The following is a 21616-nucleotide window of genomic DNA, read 5'->3' on the forward strand; positions in this document are numbered from 1 at the left end:
GCATAAATACCAGCAATCTAAATATGAGGCAGTAAAGTTAACTGTTTATTGTTACTCACTTTTTCGTACCCACCTGCAAATTCCCAGGGAAACAAGTTAGTGTTTGGGAACCCACGGGAGGTCAGGTTTATTTTAGGGAGGGCACAGAGGTGACTTCCTCCTGGCTTCTCCACATCTCTGCAAACATGTCTTCTGAGCTTCATCTCTCACCTGTCCCTCTCAGTCTCACCAACCTCAGCCAGGCCTGCCTTGCTGCATTCACCAGCCGAGGGTAACTCCCTGTTCACGGCCGGGTCTGTGGCAGTTTCTGTTCACTTCCCCATTGGAAAGTCCCAAATCACAGGCTTTTGTGCACTGCACATTTTGACCTACAAAGGACCTGATTGTTAAGGCAGAACCCCGCTGGGAAAACAAAATACCCGCAGGAGGAGCTTTCCTAAAGCGTTGGTCTTGGTACCAGAGAGAATTCGCTTTCCTTTTCTGTTTCCCGCGGTGTCCTTCACCAAAAGCCTCCCGTCTTCACCCGCCCCGACCAAAAGGTGGCGCCTCCCTGAGGAAACTCCCTCCCCTCTAGGCCGATTACGTTTGCAAAGTCCTGAGAAGAGAATCGAAACAGAAACCAAAGTCTGGGAAACTCTGTAAGAACTGCCTGACAGAAAAGCTGGACTCGAAGCTCCTACCGGTCTGTGCAGCCGGATCGTCCCGGGCCGGACCCGGGGTGCACACTGCAGAGTTCAAAGTGCCGCGCCCGCGGCCCCGCGCGCCTCCCCGCTGCCCACCTGCCCAGGTGCGACCGCAGCCCCGCGCGCCGGCCAGAGGGCTCTGGGTGCAACCTGGTCGTTGTCAGGCACAGAGAGGTAGACCCTGCTCCTCCAAGTGGGCAGCGGACAGCGGCACGCCCATCTCACCTGTCCCGCAAAGAACAGCACCATCTGCTTGGGAGAACCCTCTCCCTTCTCTGAGAAAGAAAGATGTCGAATGGGTATTCCACAGACAAGAATTTCCGCTATCTCATCTCCTGCTTCAGGGCCAGGGTGAAAATGTACATCCAGGTGGAGCCTGTGCTGGACTACCTGACCTTTCTGCCTGCAGAGGTGAAGGAGCAGATTCAGAGGACGGTCGCCACCTCCGGGAACATGCAGGCAGTTGAACTCCTCCTGAGCACCTTGGAGAAGGGAGTCTGGCACCTTGGTTGGACTCGGGAATTCGTGGAGGCCCTCCGAAGAGCGGGCAGCCCTCTGGCCGCCCGCTACATGAACCCTGAGCTCACTGACTTGCCCTCTCCATCGTTTGAGAACGCTCATGATGAATGTCTCCAACTGCTGAACCTTCTTCAGCCCACTCTGGTGGACAAGCTTCTAGTTAGAGACGTTTTGGATAAGTGCATGGAGCAGGAACTGTTGACAATTGAAGACAGAAACCGGGTAGGTGTCTGTTCAGATGGCGCTAGCCCTTTAGGCAGATTTTGCAAAGCAGGTTTCCTTGTGCATTTGCCCCTTTCCAAATGTGCTTGACATCTTTGGGCAAATCTAGTTTCTTCCTTTGAGAAGACAACATCTAGGCACTTTAAGACAATTTCGAAAATTTAAACGCAAAAGAACTACTTTTCTAATCTTTTCACTGAACTAAAAAGGAGTTAACTTTAGAATCGTAATGTATATTAACAGGTAACATGTATTGAACACTTACTATGTGCACTTGGTGTCATTTTCAAAATGTATTACTACAGTTCATGTTCAGAGTAACCCACTGAGGCTCCTAATGTTATTAACTCCATTTTACAGATGAGAAACCTGAGGCAGGTTAAATAATTTGCCCAAAGTGTTGAATGTTTTTCTTATTTAATGTAGTTCCATGGAGCAGGGGTCAGCAAACTATGGCCCACCGGCTAAATCCAGCCTGCTACTGTCTTTTTTCAGGCCCACAGGCTAAGGAAGGTCTTTAGATTTTTCACTTTTTAATTTTCAGTGTTCATAAAGTTTTATTGGAACACAGTCATGCTCGTTTGTTTACATATTGTTTGTGGCTGCCTTTCTACTCCAAAGGCAATTGGATGGAGACTGTGTGCCCTTAAAACTGAAAATATGTATTACCTGGCATTTTAGAGAAAAAGTTTTCCAATCTTTGCCCCACATTACACATTGTGCCATTTATTCTTAGCCCAAATGGGTAAATCACAATCTCTCTATCTCTCTCTCTCTCACACACACACACACACACACACACCCTTTTCTGTTTCTTTAATCAAAGTTTCTACATTTTCTGAGAATCAAAATTTAGAAACAATTCATTGAAAGAATGTGTTGCTAATTTCAGTTTTTCATGTTAGTGAAGAAACTGGATTTTTCTTGACAGGGCGAATTTTACTGATGACTTCACATTGAATGTGATATGAATTGTTTTTTGATAAGTGAAGATGTACTGTGATGTGTATAAATGCTGACCTGTTTGAATCTGACTTACTCAGGCTCGTAAGTCAAAAGTTTTGTTTTGGAAGACATGTAGATAAATAAAGCCATGACTAAAAGTCAAAGGCTTTGTCTACACCACTGTATGATTTTCACATTTTTTTCCTCTCTTTTTGGTTCATCCATTGTTTGTATATTCATTACACACTTCTGGGCATTTGATTGATTGGCTATAGCCTATGATGTAATTTAGTCTTTAGTGAATAAAGTTAGTGATCTTTTGTAGACTTGACAGACACAGGGCCTGTCCAAAGACCCAAACATGCATCTAATTTTGATGGCCAGTTTTCCCAACAAGTAAATTACTTTGCACTGTTGTCTGTAATGTTTATGTCGTTTTGTGTATTGAGAACAAGCTAGAACGCATTATAGTAGTCCAGCTGGATATGACAAATGTGTACATCACTGTGGCAGAATCTTAATTTGGAAGAAAGTATGCAGCCTTCAAGCCAGCTGGAGATGGAAGATGGCATTTCCAGCCACAGTAGCTGTTAGAAGTCCAGAAGCAACAGAGTCCAGTAACACCACAAAGCTGTTTATGTTTGGTGGGTATGATGTCCCGATTGCCAGCGAAACAGCACTTCTCCCTATTTACTCTAAATACTTCTGCCTATCAGCATCACTTTTGTCTTGCCTGGATTGAATTTCCGCCAGCTAGATTTTATCCAAGTTCTTGATTCTGGCAAGCTTGGAGGCAGCTAGCAGTAATGCAAGGAATTTGACACAAAGAAGATATAGAGTAAAGGGACTTTCGTGTACTAGTAGCAGTTAAGGCCAAAGCAACCCAAATTCTCCCTCTGATTCACATTTCAAAGGAGGCCCCGAAAGACTAAGCAGCTATACATTTGAGGCTCCCTAGGAAGCAATAGTATCTCTGTGAGAGTCTGGAATGATTTTTGTGTACATCATTTTACATGTATTATCAGTTCCAAAAATAAGCTATGGTGGACAATGAGAAGGAAGCATTATGTTTGGAAGAATAATCTATATTGAGGTGGTGGTCATTGATGAATGTTTACCTTACAGCAGCAAAGTGTGATAAGACTGTAGAAGGGGAACACATGGATCTGAGGTCTATCTTGGCTTCTTACTATATGTGTTACTTTGGGCCAAATTATTTAGGTTCCCTGATGCTACATTTACCCGTGAAAATGGACATCATAAAATTTCTCACAGTATTTTAGTCAACATCAAATCAGAAATAGTGTTTATGAAAAAGCTTATAAATCAGAGCTGTTTGATATGATAATGGTGTTGACTTTTATCACTATTCATCTCATTACATTTCCTTATAAATTTAAGTTTGAGAGATTTAGGTAAATTCCCCATGTTGCAATTGAGATATACTTCTTAAAGTCCGTAGATTATACTGATTTGAAAAAGAAATTACCTCTTTCATCCCAGAACCTAACCAGGATTAGGTATAGGGTTGGTGTTTAATAAGTATTGATTACTTGATTGATAGATTGATTGAATTTATTTCTGAAAGTGTCTGGAATAAGTGTTGAAAACACATGATGTATTGAATTTTGTTGCCAGGCATTAGAGAATGGATGAATGATGAAAATAAGATTTCCAAATTTGCTTTCTTGATGGTTTAAAATAAGTAAACAAGACTTCCATAAAATGGTCTGGTATTTTCATTCTTTTTCTGTTTTACCATAGACATTTTCTACTTGATCTATTATTTTGATTTAGGATTCCCATCCCATTTCCTAGCCCCTGCCCCTGATTCCACCAGGCCTTCTGAAAATGACTTTAGACATAGGTTTGTGTCCAGCAAGTACCCAAAAACTTATTCATTCATTCATTCATTCAGTTTGAATTTATTGAGTGGCATCTTTGTGCCAGATGCCATGCTAGTGGTGAAAAGATAGGAGAAAAACACAGAGACTATTTTGTCCTTTCTTGAAGTTGTGTTGTAGTGTTCATCAGTGTTGATGAAAGAACATCTACTGTAGGCCGGGCATGGCGGCTCACACCTGTAATCCCAGCACTTTGGGAGGCCGAGGAGGGCGGACCACGAAGTCGGGAGATCCAGACCATCCTGGCTAACACAGTAAAACTCCATCTCTACTAAAAACACAAAAAAATTAGCCGGGCTTGGTGGTGGGCACCTGTAGTCCCAGCTACTCGGGAGGCTGAGGCAGAAGAATGGTGTGAACCCGGGAGGCAGAGCTTGCAGTGAGCCAAGATCGCACCACTGCACTCCAGCCTGGGCAACAGAGTGAGACTCTGTCAGAAAGAAAGAAAGAAGGAAAGAAGGAAAGAAGGAAGGAAGGAAGGTAGAAAGGAAAGAAAGAAGGAAGAATGTCTACTGTATACAAGGGACTATTCTAAATACTAGAGATTCAGCAATAAATATATGCCATTTTATCAATCATTATAATAAAGCGATCCTTGTACTGCCTTGCTCCTCTTTTAGGATGCTAAGTTACAACGTGGCATTGTTACAACTTGGCACACCCATCAACTTAGGCAGTCATGAACTCTGGGAACGGAAGTGATCATATAAACATTTCCATAGTGTCTTAATAATCAAGCTGAACAGCTGAAGAGAGGTGCATGTTTCATCCCTGGCCAGTTCAGAACATCTGACAAAGCATCTGTAGTCCTGGAGACTCCACACATCTTTCTTTTACACAGGAGAACCAAAGATGCCATGACTAGTCCAGTTAAAAACAGTCCAGTTCTCCCAACATCATGTTGAGTACCCAAGTCAATCTCTCCAAGAATATTGTATTGTCTGGCAAATTAGGAAGGATAATTTCATTTGAAAAAAAAAAAAAGTATGAATGAGAAATTAGCTATGTCAATGTGACAATAAATATTCATTGGGTTAAGACATTAACTTTTTGTGGGAAACTAGTTCTTTAAAATTCTTTATTTTTAACATACAGGTTTTGCTTCTTGATTTACTTTTATCTGAGAGTTGAACTCTGCTGAGTTAAAAAAAATCACTGTTATATTTAAATAGCTATCTAAGATTATTATAAAGGGAAGAAAACATTTGCATTAAACTGTACAATTGTGTTGGCAAGCCAGTGCTTTATGGAAATGTCATTGGTTTCTTCACTGATTTCTGTTGGAAAGAAAAAACATATCAAATAATTTAGAATATGAAAGCATTGAGTTGTATTATCCCCAAATTAATTTTGCTTTATATTTCATAAATTAGTTAACAATGTATTAATAGACTACATAGTCATGAAAACATCCATCCATTTTTAACTTCATAGAGAAAACTTCGAGTGGAGTAGGGGCATGGGTGACAATCGTTTTATGACTTGTTGCAGTCTCAAATCTAAATATTTGCCTTCCACGAATTTCTGTAATTGTGTTTACATATTGGGATCTAATATCTTTACAATGTTTTAGGAGAACAGATTAAATTTTTAAAATTATATAATTGCTTCAAAGGAAGTTGATGTACTTTCCAGCACCAAAACTGAGAAGATTTCTTAAAAATTCAGCATCTTGATGAGGCTGCTAAAATTGCACAGATATATGTAGTTCCACATTCAAATTGTAAGAATATGTTTAGGAAATAATGACATCATGATCCTTACATGCTTGGACTCAATAAAGGCAAAGAAAGCTTGACAAATATGATTCCACAGTAAAAGTTGACTTAATAGATTAGTAGTTGAAGAAACTTTTGTGGATAGAATATACTTAGGGATTTTTTAATAACAGTATTTGTTATAGTGCCTCCCTGGTCCTTTTTAAGGAAATCCTTCCTGATTGCTTCTTTCAAATATATTTAAAGCTGATTAAAGGATGGGGTAATAAAATATGAGAATGGCTGAGTTAAAAGAAGGCACTGAAAGTAGTCTTATTTACATCTATAGCAATTATTTGTTAAATTAGCAGATGATAATAAAGATGTTACAACACCAGGGAAGCCAAAGAATTTCCACTAGGAGACTAAGAGAGTTAGAAAAAAAATGGTAAAAAATGAGCAAAAATCTGCTTAGAAAATGTTGTGATGACATGGACTGAATTCACTTGAAATTTACTGAGTTCAAATAGTTATTTTTAACCACTTCTTGTCAGAAAATGAACTTAAAATTGGAGAAAATCATAAGCTATAATTACAGCTCAAGAAGGCAGGATTCAGCCTCTGAATTCAATTCCCTGGGATCGAATTCTAATTCTGCCACTTACTGGTTTTGTGACCTCAGAGAGATAACTAAACATCTCTGTGCCTCGGATTTCTGATCTGTAAATGAGTTAATATTGGTACCTACTTCTGGGTTGCTGGGTTAATACAAGTCCCCTAGAACAGCATTCTTAACTACTAGATGTTAAGACGGAAATATCCCTTGGGTAGAGACCATGCTGCATGTGCTTGTGCAGGTGAGGTGTTTGTAACGATGACTCTTCCCAGTCATCCGTAATAATTCTAACACTGAACTAGTGCCAGACATTGTTCCAAAAACATTACCAAATTTCTGACATAAAAGGTTATAGAATATATTTATAGAACTAGAAAATACATAAATTTGTAGGAAAGAACTAAACAATCCAAATTATACATGTGGAAGACTGGCAAATGTTGAGAAGGACCTTTGATAATATCAAAGGCAATATTTCTTATCTGGGAGGTTGATAGAATCACATGAGATGCTTTAATTTTTCTTTAATATCTGAGTTCCTAACATAGATAAAATAAATCAGTATCTTTTAGGGGTATTTTCTAGGCATCAGTATTTTTTAAAGCTCTACGGTTGTTTCTAATGTGCAGCTAAGATATAAAAACTCCAAAATTTCTTTTCAGCTGCCTTGTTTTCCACATATTGTAACCGAAGTCTAGGGAGATGAAGTAAATTGCCAAATGCCACAGAAAGCTAACGATGTCCCGCCTAACTTCTTTCATGTCTAAACATGGCTTGAGTTCATCTTTCCTCCAAATCCTTATTGCTGTATTACGACCTAAGGAGATGAGCTGTGACAATGATTACACAAATGATCCACATTTAAAAGGAATTTACTAGATTAACCTAAAAGAGAAAATAAATGAAGGCTAAAGACTCTAATGAATGGATATAAAAATAATTCTGCCCCATATTTCCAAAAAAAGATATAAAAACAAATTTCCCACAACATTAAATAAACACAAACTTGAGAAAAATTGATTATAGTAATAATCAACTGTGCAAATATTAAATAGGAAAGATATAAATCTGCAGTAGTAATTACTTATTTCATAATGATAATCATGAAGAAAGAAGAATTAGATAAGAAATGTTTGATTTCCCATTTACAGACTCCATAGATTGAAAAAATATAGCCAGTCCTAGATATACAGAAAGAAATTGGTGAAAACAGACATAACATAGCTACAGACTAAAGATACTTTCTCTTCTACCCTTTATTCGAGAATGGCTGAGGTAAAATTTATTTTCTAGGTGTCAGGTTTGAATAATTCAATAGCGTTAAAAAAATGGTTCATATTTAAAAGGACACTTGGTCCAGAGATTTTTTTTTTCCCTGCCGACTTCAGAATTGCTACAGGTAACATTGCTATTTTCTTCAATGTTTCAATGTAAGCCTTTATTTATACTTATGCTTAATTGCTCAGTTTTTCTAAATGGTATTTCCTGTTTAAGGTTATTCAGAAGATGTTTGATCTTACTTAATTCTAATTTTCCCTTACAACAGATTGCTGCTGCAGAAAACAACGGAAATGAATCAGGTGTAAGAGAACTACTAAAAAGGATTGTACAGAAAGAAAACTGGTTCTCTGCATTTCTGGATGTTCTTCGTCAAACAGGAAACAATGAACTTGTCCAAGAGTTAACAGGCACTGATTGCTCAGAAAGCAATGCAGGTATTTGTAATTTTACTTAGGAAGATTTTTATTCCACCTAGTGATTGAGAGTTCAATAAAGCAGACAGACACAAAGCAGACAGACACCAAGATTTTTAGATTCAAAAATTTAAGAGTGGAACATATGCGATATATCATCATTGTAGAGGTGATCTATTTTATCACCTTTACAAATGAGGAAATTGATGCCCGGGAAAAAATCAACTGATCAAAGACCATTCTTAGTTCAACCAACACCCTTTCTACTACCTTATTTTAGAAACAATATGACTACCAGAAATTTTTATCAAGATTATTTAACATTGAATATACAAAAATACCTTGGAAGAAAGTATTTTAGTGGTTATAAAAAATCTGCTGCATATGCTTCTGAACATTTTATACATTTTTAAGCAATGTATTAAGCATTTGATAAAAGGATTGTTTTGTCAATATATCTCAACATTACCTAATGTGAGATTTTAAAAAGCATTCAACAATAGTAACAATGTAACATTTTATAACTCCTTCTCATACATTATTTGTAAACCTCACTTAAACTGCTATCTTATTTTCTTTTCATAGTATGCATCCTATGTTTCCAAAAATATCATATGAAAGACAAATTGAAAGTTAACTATTCATTAATTATAATCATTGCAGTTTTGTTCTGGTGACCCAAACTAATGAAAACTTTGGTATAAAAAGTGGGGTGCTGCTGTAACAAATACCTAAACATGTGGAAGTGGCTTTGGAACTGGGTAATTGATAGAGACTGTAAGAGTTTTTGGTGAATGGTAGAAATACGGGTGTTAAGGGTGATTCTGGTGAGGTCACAGAAAGAAATGAGAAAAATATCACTGGAAACTGGAAGAAAGGTGATCCTTTTATAAAATGGCATAAAACTTGATCTCACAAGTGATGGATTTGGATATTTGGCTGAGAAAATTTCTTAGTAAAATGTTTAAGGAGCATCTTGGTTTCTCCTGACTGCTTATAGTAAAAGGCAAAATAAGAGAAGTTAATTGAAGGAGTTGTTACGCAAAAAGGAACCAAAATTTAAAATCTGGAAAATCCTCAGCCTATTCATATTGAAAAAAATGAGAAACTGTGTTATAAAGAGAACACCAAGGATGTGGCTGAACAACCAATTGATAACAAGATCATGGGTGCCACTCATGGACTTAATCAGTCATTTCAGCAGAAGCTAGGAATAGAGATACATTATACCAGCAAATACACTTCCAGTTTGAACCGAAGGAGACAGAGAAGGCAGGACAGAATGAGAAAAGGATACTGGACTTTCTGGATTCTACAGAACCAGACCATAGAGCTATTTGGCTGTGAATATGTACTGTTCTTCAAGGAAAGGAAAGAATGCCCCCAAAAGTGATTCAGAAGTCATCAGGGTTGCTACTTCTACCACAGGCCCAGGGGCCAAGGCAGTTTCCTTTTTGGTTTCAAAGGGCAAGCCTGTCTCTCTGGTTTTAGTGAGCCCTGCCTAGTGGGCAGGATGACCCTGCCCAGTGTCTTAGAAGCAGAGCTATCCTCACAGAAAGCTGTGTGGATGGAGCCCTTAGAGAGAGCAGGCTGTCTTGCAGAGCCCTAGAAGTGAACCTGCCATTCCATGGACCTGGAAGGCAGTGCATCAAACCAGACAGAGCTTTTCTCAAGCCTTATAAGTCTTAAGATACAATAGAATTTACCTTAATAAGTTTTGGATTTGCTTGGGACCCATCACCCTTTCTTCTTTCCTGTATCTCCTTTTTGGAATAGGATGTCCATCCTATGCCTGTCCCACCATTGTATTATGGAAAAGAAACATCTGGTTTCACAGGTTCACAGCTGGTGATGAATTTGCCTCATCATGAATCACACCTCCAGTCTCATCCATGTCTGATTTAAACAATGTTTAGGTGAGACTTTGGCTTTAAACTTAGAGTTCATGCTGCAGTGAGTTAAGGCACTTGAGCTGATGAGAAGAGATGAATGTATTTGGCATGTAGTAAAGATATGAATTTTGGGAAGCCAATGGTAAAATGCTATGGATGGAATTTTGTCCTCCCAGTATTCATATGTTGGAGCCTAATGTGGCACTATCTGGAGATAGTGATAGTAGGAGATAATTAAGATTAAATGAGCCAGACCAGGCATGGTGGCTCACACCTGTAATCCCAACACTTTGGGAGGCCGAGGTGGGCGGGTCACCTGAGGTCAGGAGTTTGAGACCAGCCTGGCCAACCTGGCAAAACCGCATCTCTACTAAAAATACAAAAATTAGCCAGGTGTGGTGGCATGCAGCTGTAATCCCAGCTGCTCGGGAGGCTGAGGCAGAAGAATCGCTTGAACCCAGGATAGGGAGGTTGCAGTGAGCCAAGACTGTGCCACTGCACTCTGGCTTGGGTGTCAGAGCAAGACTCTGTCTCAAAAAAAAAAAAAAAGATTAAATGAGTCATAAAAATATAAGAACAGGACCTTAATGTGATAGAATTGTGGCCTTTTAAGAAGAGGGAGAAAGAGAAACATCCATCTCTTTCTCTCTCTCTCTTAACCATATGAGGACGCAGGGAGAACGTGTCCATCTGCAAATCAAGGAGAGAGCCCTCATCAGACATTGACCCTGCTGTCACTTTGATCTTGGACTTCCAGTGCCCAGAACTGTGAGAAAAGAAGTGTCTGTTGTTTAAACCACTCAGTTGATGGTGTTTTGTTATGGCAGCACAAACAGACTAATGTAGGAGCTCAGACTCTGGGTCCTGTTTTTATGGCAGCACAAACAGACTAATGTAGGAGCTTAGACTCTGGGTCCTGATACATATCAGATCCTGATGCTTATCAAATCCTGGCTCCTTCCTTGAATGTGTGACCTTTGGCCAGGTTCTTGACTTCTCTGTGCCTCAGTTTACTTCTCAATAAAATGGAGATAATAATATTACTTATCACCTCAGTAAAATGCAGACAATAATATTACTTACCATGTAGGTTTATTTTGAGAATTAAATAACTTAATATATATAAAGTATTTATATGGTGAGTTGAAAATAAATTAACTATTATAATAGTCCCTAACATACTTAATATCTAACTGCAAACATTGCCAAGTTTTCTTCTTGTCCAAAGTCACAACAGTTTTCTTTAGGAAATTTTCCATACAAAGTGGGGCACATTATCCCTGTGTTCTTTAAGATGAGATAATAAAAAATGATACGTTAGAAATTTTTCCTTATGGCATCAGTCTTCTCTGACAGATTGCAGCTTCATAAAGGCAAAAACTCTTGATTTTCTTTTTAACCCACATAAGCCCTTAATAAAATACCCATTACATACAGTTGAAGTAGCAAAAGCTGGAAGGGAGGAATGGAGGAAAGAAGAAAGGAAGGACACAGAATATTTCATTAAGTTTTAAAAATCCCCAGAAATTCAGAATACATGAATATAGGCTGACATTAAAGCAGATGTACGTCTCGTGCAGAACACACAGTGAGGAAACAAAATGGCAAGAGCAAAGCTAAAGAAAACTACCAAATTTGCATTTTCATTAATTCAGCCTTAAATGTAACTTTGTGTCACTGAATAAGTAACTTACTTCCTAAACGTGATGGTCAGACAGGAAATCACTTTTCTTGTCATTAGCATAATCCTTATTTATTTTTCTTAGCTACAGTCTAATCATTACAAAGAACTACTCGTTGTGTTCATATTACAATTAAAAATACTGTACCATAACAGAAGCACGTTCAAAGCCTTTCGAAATATCAACATATTACAATATATTAAAGCAAATCTCTATTGGGGGCTCTCCATTTTGTTTTCAAATTAACAATAACAGCAATTTATAGTGTATAAAATCCTCCATTGTAATACAATTTACATTCTGTTTAGAACTTCAAAGTATTTAAATACATTCAGGCAACCTCTATTAGGAACCTCCGGTTTGTTTTCAAAATAACAGTAACAGTTATGTATGCTCTACAAAAACTTGTGTCGCCCTATGATTTGCATTCTAATACTGTTATTCACAGAGATTGAGAATTTATCACAAGATGATGGTCCTCAAGTGGAAGAGCGACTTCTTTCAACCACAGTTCAGCCAAATCTGGAGAAGGAGGTCTGGGACATGGAGAATAACTCATCAGAATCATCTTTTGCAGATTCTTCTGTAGTTTCAGGTACTTGAAACGCATACATACTTTAATACAGTAATTACTAGTTCCAGAAAAACCAACTGGGCAGAACCTATTAATCAGAGGGAGAAAATGTGGGCACTAAGGTTAGTAAACATTTATATTAAAATAATATTTTTAGAGGAGATTAAAATAAAATAATTCTTGGCCAAAATGCTTTCTAAAACTAATCCAATATCAATGTGGTATAAATATGAATGAAATTGTGTCTAATTTTAATTTATAAGAAATCCATAGTCATTGTAAGATAAGGATCATAAGAATGCCCTATATTTCATGGGTTTCAAGGTACTTTCAAATAGATCAGTCAATTTAATTCACCCAAAACCCTGAAAATAAAACAGAGCCATTACTTTTTTTCTCTAGTTTAAACTGGGATGGCTCAGAGAGATTCAACTGGGTTGTAAAAATTAAAATCAAAGCTATAAAAAGGAAGATGAACGGATGCTGAACTAGGGTTTGGCTTGAATTGCCTTAACTAATCGGTGAGGACTGAAGACCACCATGTCCACCTTTTTAACACTGAAACAGCCCTGGTAGAAATAAATTACTTAATTATTTTATCCCTTTCTAATCTGCTCTTAATAGGATAATCCACCTCTCCCCTTCTCTGCCAAAAGGCCTTATTCTGTTTACACAAGAAATAGTTGCTTAAAGTCTGTGGTGTGCTAGTAAATGTAGCACGTAGCTCTCTGGGGAAAAGAAAAAGCCCTAGTTTGTAGCATTTGCCAGTCTCTGTGGTTTGAATGTTCTCGTTCAGGTTTATTTCAAGCCTCCAACATAAGCTCACTGAACACAAAGCTGGGAAGAGCTGTGCAGTGGCACGGCATTGTACAGCTTTTCCACTGTACAGATGCAAAAGACGGAGATAGCCTCCAGATCAAAGATGACAGTTAAATGATTAAGTAATGAGTTTTAAATACCATATTACCTTTGCTTGAAAATAATTTCTTTAATCATAAGTTTATATAATTTAATATAATTTAATTTTTGTAATGGCTACGGTTAAAAACTCAGAAAATTCCTGAAAAGTTACCAGTTAGCTCCTGTGAGCCCATATAAACTAACTCCAGCACACCACTGCAAAGTTTATTATTTTTATATTTTATTTTATTTTTGGAGCTGGAGTCTCACTCTGTCACCCAGGCTGGAGTGCAGTGGCATGATCTTGGCTCACTGCATCCTCCACCTCCCGAGTTCAAGCGATTCTCCTGCCTCAGCCTCCCAAGTAACTGGGATTACAGGCACCTGCCACCATGCCTGGCTAATTTTTGTATTTTTAGTAGAGACAGGGTTTCACCATGTTGGCCAGGATGGTCTCGAACTCCTGATCCCAGGTGATCCGCCCACTTGGCTTCCCAAAGTGCTGGGATTACAGGTATGAGCCACTGCGCCTGGCCTTGTTATTTTGTACTTAGATAAGTAATATGCATGCATTGCAAGAAATCTGTAATACGTAGAAACACACAAAGAAGTCACCAATATTCCCAGAATATGGATATTACACTTAACATTCGGGTATGTGTACTTCTGGGCTTTTAAAATACCTGAACGTGTATATATAGTGTCATTTCTCTTATGTTCATTAAATATTCTTCTACAGCCTGGTTTTTAATGACCAAATAATGGTCCCACCATTTGGATGCAGTGTAATTAATTGACCAATTGTTGAACATTTAAATAATGCCCCGATAGCTCTCTTTGTACTTATGTCACAGTTTGCTTCTTAAAAACATATTATATATGTGCTCGCTTCGGCAGCACATATACTAAAAACATATTATATAATTGGAATTTGTGGGTCAAATGATTTATACAATTTTAACACATTTGATACTTAATGTCAAATCTCACTCCAGGAACTTGTACCAATTTACATGTTCTCCAACAGTATGGGATATGAGTGCTTATTTCCCTGAATTCTCTTCTACGAGAACGAATAATATTATCATGTTCAATCTTTTTCAATTTGGCTGCTATTAAATATGGTATTTTGTTATTTGAATTTACATGTTCTTATTTCTGCTGAAAAAGAATTTCACAACTTCATTCTGTTTGTTTTGTTAATTATCAATACTTTTAAAATTCACTTTTCTATTAGGGTATTCATCTTCTTTTTGCTGGCTTATATGAGCTTCCTAAGTAAGCAAGATATCAATTCATTGTCATAAATAGCACCAATTGTTTTCACGGTTGGCTTGCTTTTTAGCCTGATTGTGGATTTTTCTCTTTTTCTTTTTTTTTGGGGGGGAGGGGGGCGGGCAGGGACAGGGTCTTGCTGTCTCTCTGTTGCCCAGGCTGGAGTACAGTGGCACGAACCTAGCTCACTGAAGCCTTGACCTCCCAGACTCAAGTGATCCTCCCACCTCAGTCTCCCAAGGAGCTGGCATCACGGGCATGCGCCACCATACCCAGCTAATTTTTGTATTTTTTATGAAGAATGGGGTTTCACTATATTGTCCAGGCTTGTCTGGAAACTCCTGGGCTCAAGGAATCCTCCTGCCTTGGCCTCCCAACGTGCTGGGATTATAGACTTGAGCTGCTGTTTGTTTTTTAATGTAATGCGATTCCACCTTTCTCAGAAACTCTGGTGATGCTGCTGCTGCTAATATGAAAGCTTATACAGGATAGTTTTGTTGTTGTTGTTGTTGTTCTTGTTGCTGTTGTTGTTTTATTTTTCATTTGAACAGCTGCACTTTCCTTTAGAAATCATGATTCTATAGGAATGCCAAAATCCACTATCTGAGTGTGGAGTTTTCATGTTTTAATAAATGTCCTTTACAGGCTACCCGACATCTCTATGAGTTACTGGCCATTTTCTGTAAATTCACACTAGAAAGAAGTGAAGATGGAGCTAATGCTGAGAGATGACGCTGCATCTTAAATGAGGGTTTATCATCAAAGATCAACAGACTAATGCATTGCATTAGCTTGTAGTTAATCTACTCTGAATTTTGAGTGAACAAAATTAAAGGCAAAAATTTTAAATTTTTTTAAATTTTTACTTCTTAGTATAAAACTTAAAGATGCATCTTGTGAAAAAATCTTAATAATTATATTAGACATTATATCAGAATATATATGACAGAAAAGGGACAGAAAAGGTTTTTATGTTTTTTTTTCCTCTTGGGTTCCTTTCTCTCTATCTCCCTCTTTCCTTTCCCTTCCTTTCACTCTAACTTCCTTCCCTCTCTTCTTTTCACTTCTTTAATTTAACAACTATTTTCCAATTTCCTATCATGTGCCAGCACCTTGTTGTGTACTGTGAACTCAGGAACATAATAGAAATGGCTTCATGGCCACGGAGCCTAATATGACTCTATCTGGAGATTGTGATGGTAAGAGATAATTAAGAGTAAATGAGTCAGGCCAGGCATGGTGGCTCACGCCTGTAACCCCAGCACTTTGGGAGGACACCTGAGGTTAGGAGTTCAAGACCAGCCTGATCAACATGGTGAAGCCCTGTCTCTACTAAAAATACAAAAACTTAATTGGACATGATGGCAGGTGCCTGTAATCCCAGCTACTCGGGAGGCTGAGGCAAGAGAATTGCTTGAACCCAGGAGGCAGAGGTTGCAGTGAGCCGAGATTGCGTCATTGCACTCCAGCCCGAGCAACAAGAGCAAAAAAATTCTGTCTCAAAAAAAAAAAAAAAAAGAAATGGCTTCAGCCCCCATGGAATTTTCCACTGAGGGAGGTGTTGGCCCAGCAGTAGTAACTGTAGAGCTACACTTGAAGTAAGTGCCATGAAAGAATAGTACAGAGTATTAAAATATATAATAGTCTGAGAGCATGTAAGAGTATACAGTAAACCGCATAGTAATCTGATGAACCATCCAATTCACAAACATCTTAACGGCCTTCTAGTCCTTAGGTTCCTTATGATATATGGATTTCGCGTGTGGATTTGAGAGCAGGTTAGTTTAATCCATTCTGGCCCTTTCCAGAGCACTAGCAAAGGGTCACTTATTTATGAAAATGTAGCATGTTTGCTTCAGACCTTCGCTTTGGAGACCGCTGCTGGCATTCCAAGTGTCTGTTTGTTTCCTTGTTATCTTCAGGACTAAGAATTACTGATATTAATAACTTATAAAGTACCATTAGTCCAGAGAAATTATTGGAGTTCTTTTGATTGAAGTTTTTCTTGCAGAATTTACTATGGAAGGGTTTTGCCTGCATAAGCATTTTCTGACAGAAGTAACAATCGAGGTAAATGTGGAGGTACTCCACAGCTTCTAATATGCATTTGTGCAGTTTTGTTTTGTGTATCTTCTTGATATTGATAATGTTTAGTCTTTATTTTGAATTCCATTATATTAGGTTAAAGTTTCAAATAGTTTCCAAGACAGCATTGAAAAAAACTTGTCCCTTAAGCTGCACACAGTCTGTAAATATGATTTTTTATATGTGTAAAAAGAAAAGACTCAAATTATTTGTAATTTTAAATTAAGATATTTATAATTATTATTTCTGAACTAGTTTCTCAAATATTTTCTCAGTGCACAGTAGTCTTAGAGCTATGCAAATGTTAATTATTTATAGCTTTAATGCAAAGATTATGTGTGTGTGTGTGTGTAACACATCTGATGGATAAGACACACTACCATCAGTAACAGTGGCCCACCTTGAAACTAATTTTAAACACATATCTCTTTGGCACTAGAGGTGACATATCAGAGTTCTCTAGTGGATTGTTCTAGAGAGTGATTTCGTCATATCTCCAAACTTGGGGGTTGATACGTGTCCTTTTTCCTCCTCCCACCTCTGTTTACAATCAATTGCTTCTCATTACAAAAGTCGTTAGTAATTAAGATATATCAATTTTTTTATTTGCCCTTTTCCAAATTAACAAAATTTCTAAACAACATTTGAACAGTTCTCAGACTATTAATGGGAATTTAATGCTGGATGCTATAGTTCTGCTTTCTGAAGTCACTGGTCGTCTTATAACAAGAAGATAACTGCGAAACTTTGGTGTTTCTCCAGACCAGATTTCCCTAGGAAACGTCAGAGGGACACAAAGCCTGCTTTCATTTTCTATTAAAAATATTTTAATTATAGCGAGTAATTGACGGGGTTATTTGACTTCTATAAGTTTACAGTAAAATTAGTTGTGCAATCAGTCTTTAATTGTCTGCTACTGTTGCTTTGTCAAAACAAGTGAGTAGTTACTTCACATTAACCTTTTTTCATTATACTATTTTAGGAATTAATGCATTACAATAAAATCAAAGAAAATTAAGTGACATTTAAAACCAAATCAACTTTATTGCATTTGGTGTAAACTGTTATGCAGAGTGGAGCAGAAAATCCCCCCAAACTTCTTTAATCGTTGTGTTAGAGCTGCCCTATTGTGAAAACTAGAAAATGCAAATGCCTCAGATTGGTCAGCAGAGGGCGCCTTTACATTTATAAAGCCAATGGAATTTCACTGTTTCAGCGTGAAAGATTATAATGTAACTGTAGAATGTGCCATGTGTGAATATACTGTGCGCATGACTGTGATTGCATGTGTGTATTTTGATTTATATATTCGTTCACGTGAAGATTTTAAAATTCCACCCCAGCTAATGAGCTTACCAACCTGCTTGTTTTCAGACTTTAATACCTTCTTTCTCATATTTCCCCATATGTTCCACTCCTTAGGTTTATCCGGTGACATTATGCTTTGGAATATATTGTGGATATATTTTGCATAGATCATGTTCTGTAGGAGGGGTTTAAAAATTGACCTTTATAAAACAGCCTTCTTCTCCCTGGCCCAATCTGTTATAGCACTTTTTTTGTTGTTGTTTTGTTTTGCCTTTTTATAGACTGAAGTCCAATCTTAGATTTGGTCTATACTAATTTCTGTAAAAGTGCCACAAAATTTATCCTTGCACTTGAGGACCAGAATAATGTTCTGTAGCACTAACCTCTAGAAATCTAGAGATTTTTAGAATCTCTAGAAATAAAACCATAGCATTTGAAACCTAAGTGGAAAAAAAAATTGATACAGTAGTTTACAATAAGACTGTTTCAGAATCACTCATGCTATATCAGGACTGGTTTGAAGTAAGATAGCACACTCTTTTACTTTTTTATTACTCTAAATTTAGTTATCATTGATTATTGAGAACTAGCAGAACTACTGAGGCAATCCAAAAGACAGATATTAATTTGAGCTGAGAGAAAGAGAGGGATGCTGATGCTGATACTGATATTGGTACTTGTTAAAGGATTATGTAAGTTTGTATTTTATTTGCAACCTAGCATGAGGTATCTGGGTCAGTTATATGGCTTACAGTTGCATAATAGTTCTAGGAGGATTACCATTCATACCTCAGGAATGGGGACATAGATATTTTGACAGAAAGACAGAAAGAAATCTCCCTAGTGTGCAGTTAATATGTGTTGGATTTATTTTCATGATATCCGTTTATGACTACAAGCGTAAAGCTTTTTTTTTAGCAGAGTTTTAACAAAAACAGTGATTTTAATTTATCAGATCTTCCCTTCACAATTTTAGGATGCAAATGAGGTCAGAAGCCAGAGAAACAGGAAGAAGGAGGTGAGTTGGTCAGATAATATAGTCTCATTGAGAGAACCAAGCACTGAGGAATTGCTCAAAAAGTTTATACTCTAATGCAGGAAAGCAAGTGACATGCCTCCACAAAGAAACCGTAATCTAGCCATGGTAAAAGAGATGCAAGATCTGTATTACAGGATGAAGAGACAAGATCTGTGAAAGAAGATCACAGATGAGAAGACTGATGAGCAAAACTTACCAGATAAGGAATATCAGATATTTCATCTGAACCTTGAGAGCACCATGCTGGATTTGTAAACAGAGGTGGCAGGCAACATTTCAGGTTTCAGAAACATCATGAGCAAAAGCACAGGCACAAGAAAGCTCAAAATGTGTTCAGAGGAACAGTTTGATGAGAGAGAGCATTTGTAGAGAGGGCAGTAGGATTTAAGACTTCTAAGATCGGTGGAAGTTAATGAATTTCTCAGTAATTTTTACAATACTTTTCCTCACACACACACTTTTAAAAGTATACCATTAATCATTTGGATAATTATAAAATGCCAGCACAATGTATGTGTGTACAAGCATCATCTTAGATGATGATTGTAGGTAAGTCCTTAGGTAATATCTAGCAGAATGCTGGAACTGGATCTTACTGGTTTGTAAGAGCCCAGCGTGCACATCTCTTTCCAGCTCCACTCAGGACATCATGCTGGAAACTGGCCACAGTGCGAATATTTACACCATGGAAATTGACAAACCTTTAAAAAATCATATATCCCCCCACCAAAGAGCCAGTTGTTGAACATTTACCTGGGCACCCTTAATGTAATCATATCTCCCTCCATCCTTTCATGTCTGCTTAAATTTGCTTAACTCCTGTAGCCTTTCCTGAAAGGTGCTTACCAGCCAAAGAGGTTTCTAATTCACATTCTACCTTGCCGTCTCCAAACCTTGTTATTGCCAAGATTTACTTCCCATGTGGTTATCTGGCTCCTCACTCTTAACTGACTCTACTCTAGGACTTTCTGCCTCCATTACTGACTGGCAGTGAATGAATGGGTCATTCTGGTGGGGGTTTTATCCTTGAAACCTGTGCTTTAATAACTACCTTTCTTTATTAGAACCTAAGTGCAAAGGCTAAAGGGCATAGATGATACAATCTAAGCCAACCTCATTACACACAATTCAAATTTAATTCTGTTAGAAACATTTCAGCAGTAGAAATTCTATAAACAGGAGCAGAGGAGCTCCATGGATAGCCATGTGGGCCTGTGGCTCTAGGAGAGTGATTTTTCTCTTTGGGGAACTCATTTCCTAGAAGCTTGGATCCAGGAGAGAATATGCAAGGTGGGTGGAGGTGGCTTCTCTCCATTCTGCGGGAACACATGTTCCCTGGCACGGAGAGGAAAATCTGACAGACCAAAATGTGAGTGTGTGTGTGTGTGCGCGCGCGTGCGTGTGTGTAGATCCATATACATAGAGCTGAAAATAAAAGTGATCTATTTCCTCTCAAAAAAGATTAAGTTATTTCAAAAGAAAAGGAAATATATATTATTAGCAGTATGAGTGTAAGCCCACTTGAGAAGCCCATGCAGTCTTTGTGTGTGTGTGCCCAAACGTGCACACATGTTTCAAGCTTTCAGGGTAGCTTGGACCTTCCAGGCATGAGGATTATGAAACTGGAGGGAAGGTGGGGATAGCTGCAAAGGTGAAGCTAAAATGCATCACAAGGTCAGAACTAGAATAAACATGAAATTACCATGAAAAGCGAAAGTGGACTAAAGACCTTGTCACCACTGACTTACAAGAGAACAGGAGCAGTTGGTGGTGGTCTTTCTCAATATGCACAGAGGCCCTTTCCCCTCACGTTTCCTGCTGTAATGCAAAACCACTTTTCGGGAAAAATAGTGTGTGACAGACTGAGGCCAGGGGAAAGAAAGGAAAGATATTCTGTGGGGTGATAAATGCCTCTAGGCCAAAAGTAGGAGAGGCACTACCTGGTAGGAATAGAAGCAAAAATCAATTTGAATTTTACCTAATGAAGCTTAGCTCGTTGAGTAAAGAATACCTACTTGTCCACTACGTGCTATGTTAGCTTTCTCCAGCAGAGGGCAGACTTTACATTGAAATAGATCTAAAAAGGCCTTCAACCTCTTGGTTTTTCTTTTTTTTTTTTTTTTCGGTTTGAATTTTTTTAAACTTCAGTATTTTTGGTTTCTAAATTATTTTAAAACATTTTAAAGTATTTAAGGTCTAGAGTATGTTAAATAAGAAATTTCTTGGATTTCAGTTAATATTTCTGCCTTATTAGCAAAATACTCAAGATGTGATTGCAAAATAAGGCGTTTTTTTTTTTTTTTCTATGGCTTTTGGGCTGGTCTTAGGCAGTTTCTGTCATTGTAGGCAAAGCTGTTCTTTTCTGTGTTGTTTACAAAATTACTAAAGAAAATCCTATCTCTTAACTGGATAGTTATAATTTTTGTTCATTCCAGTAGCTTTTGATATGAATAACTGCTTTTCCTTAACAGTTCAATTACTATCATCTTCTAATCTGTTTCATAGCTAGCTTTGATATTTTCCCTAGAGGAAATGACACCTGCATAAAACTTAACTAAACTTACTATACAATATAACTTCA

The 21616-nt window shown here is 37.8% G+C and overlaps 1 protein-coding gene and 1 long non-coding RNA gene across 2 annotated transcripts in view; one reads left to right on the top strand and one right to left on the bottom strand.

Moving 5' to 3' along the window:
• Positions 1-410: 410 nt before the first annotated feature.
• The window catches only part of IFIH1 (interferon induced with helicase C domain 1), a 51800-nt gene continuing 30594 nt past the window's right edge, over positions 411-21616 (top strand). The window contains exons 1-3 of the mRNA XM_011947087.1: positions 411-1424; positions 8133-8301; positions 12303-12449. Coding sequence (XP_011802477.1) covers positions 972-1424; positions 8133-8301; positions 12303-12449 — 769 coding nt within the window. The 5' untranslated portion in view covers positions 411-971. The remainder of the gene's footprint in view (positions 1425-8132; positions 8302-12302; positions 12450-21616) is intronic.
• Positions 10607-11341, bottom strand: LOC105515309. The gene is made up of 2 exons (XR_001002298.1): positions 11067-11341; positions 10607-11014 (listed from the first exon to the last, which is right to left on the bottom strand). It is a non-coding gene; the product is annotated as an uncharacterized LOC105515309 (long non-coding RNA).

This window comes from Colobus angolensis, unplaced genomic scaffold, assembly GCF_000951035.1.
Source record: "Colobus angolensis palliatus isolate OR3802 unplaced genomic scaffold, Cang.pa_1.0 Scaffold259, whole genome shotgun sequence".
In the NCBI taxonomy this organism is placed as follows: Eukaryota; Metazoa; Chordata; class Mammalia; order Primates; family Cercopithecidae; genus Colobus; species Colobus angolensis.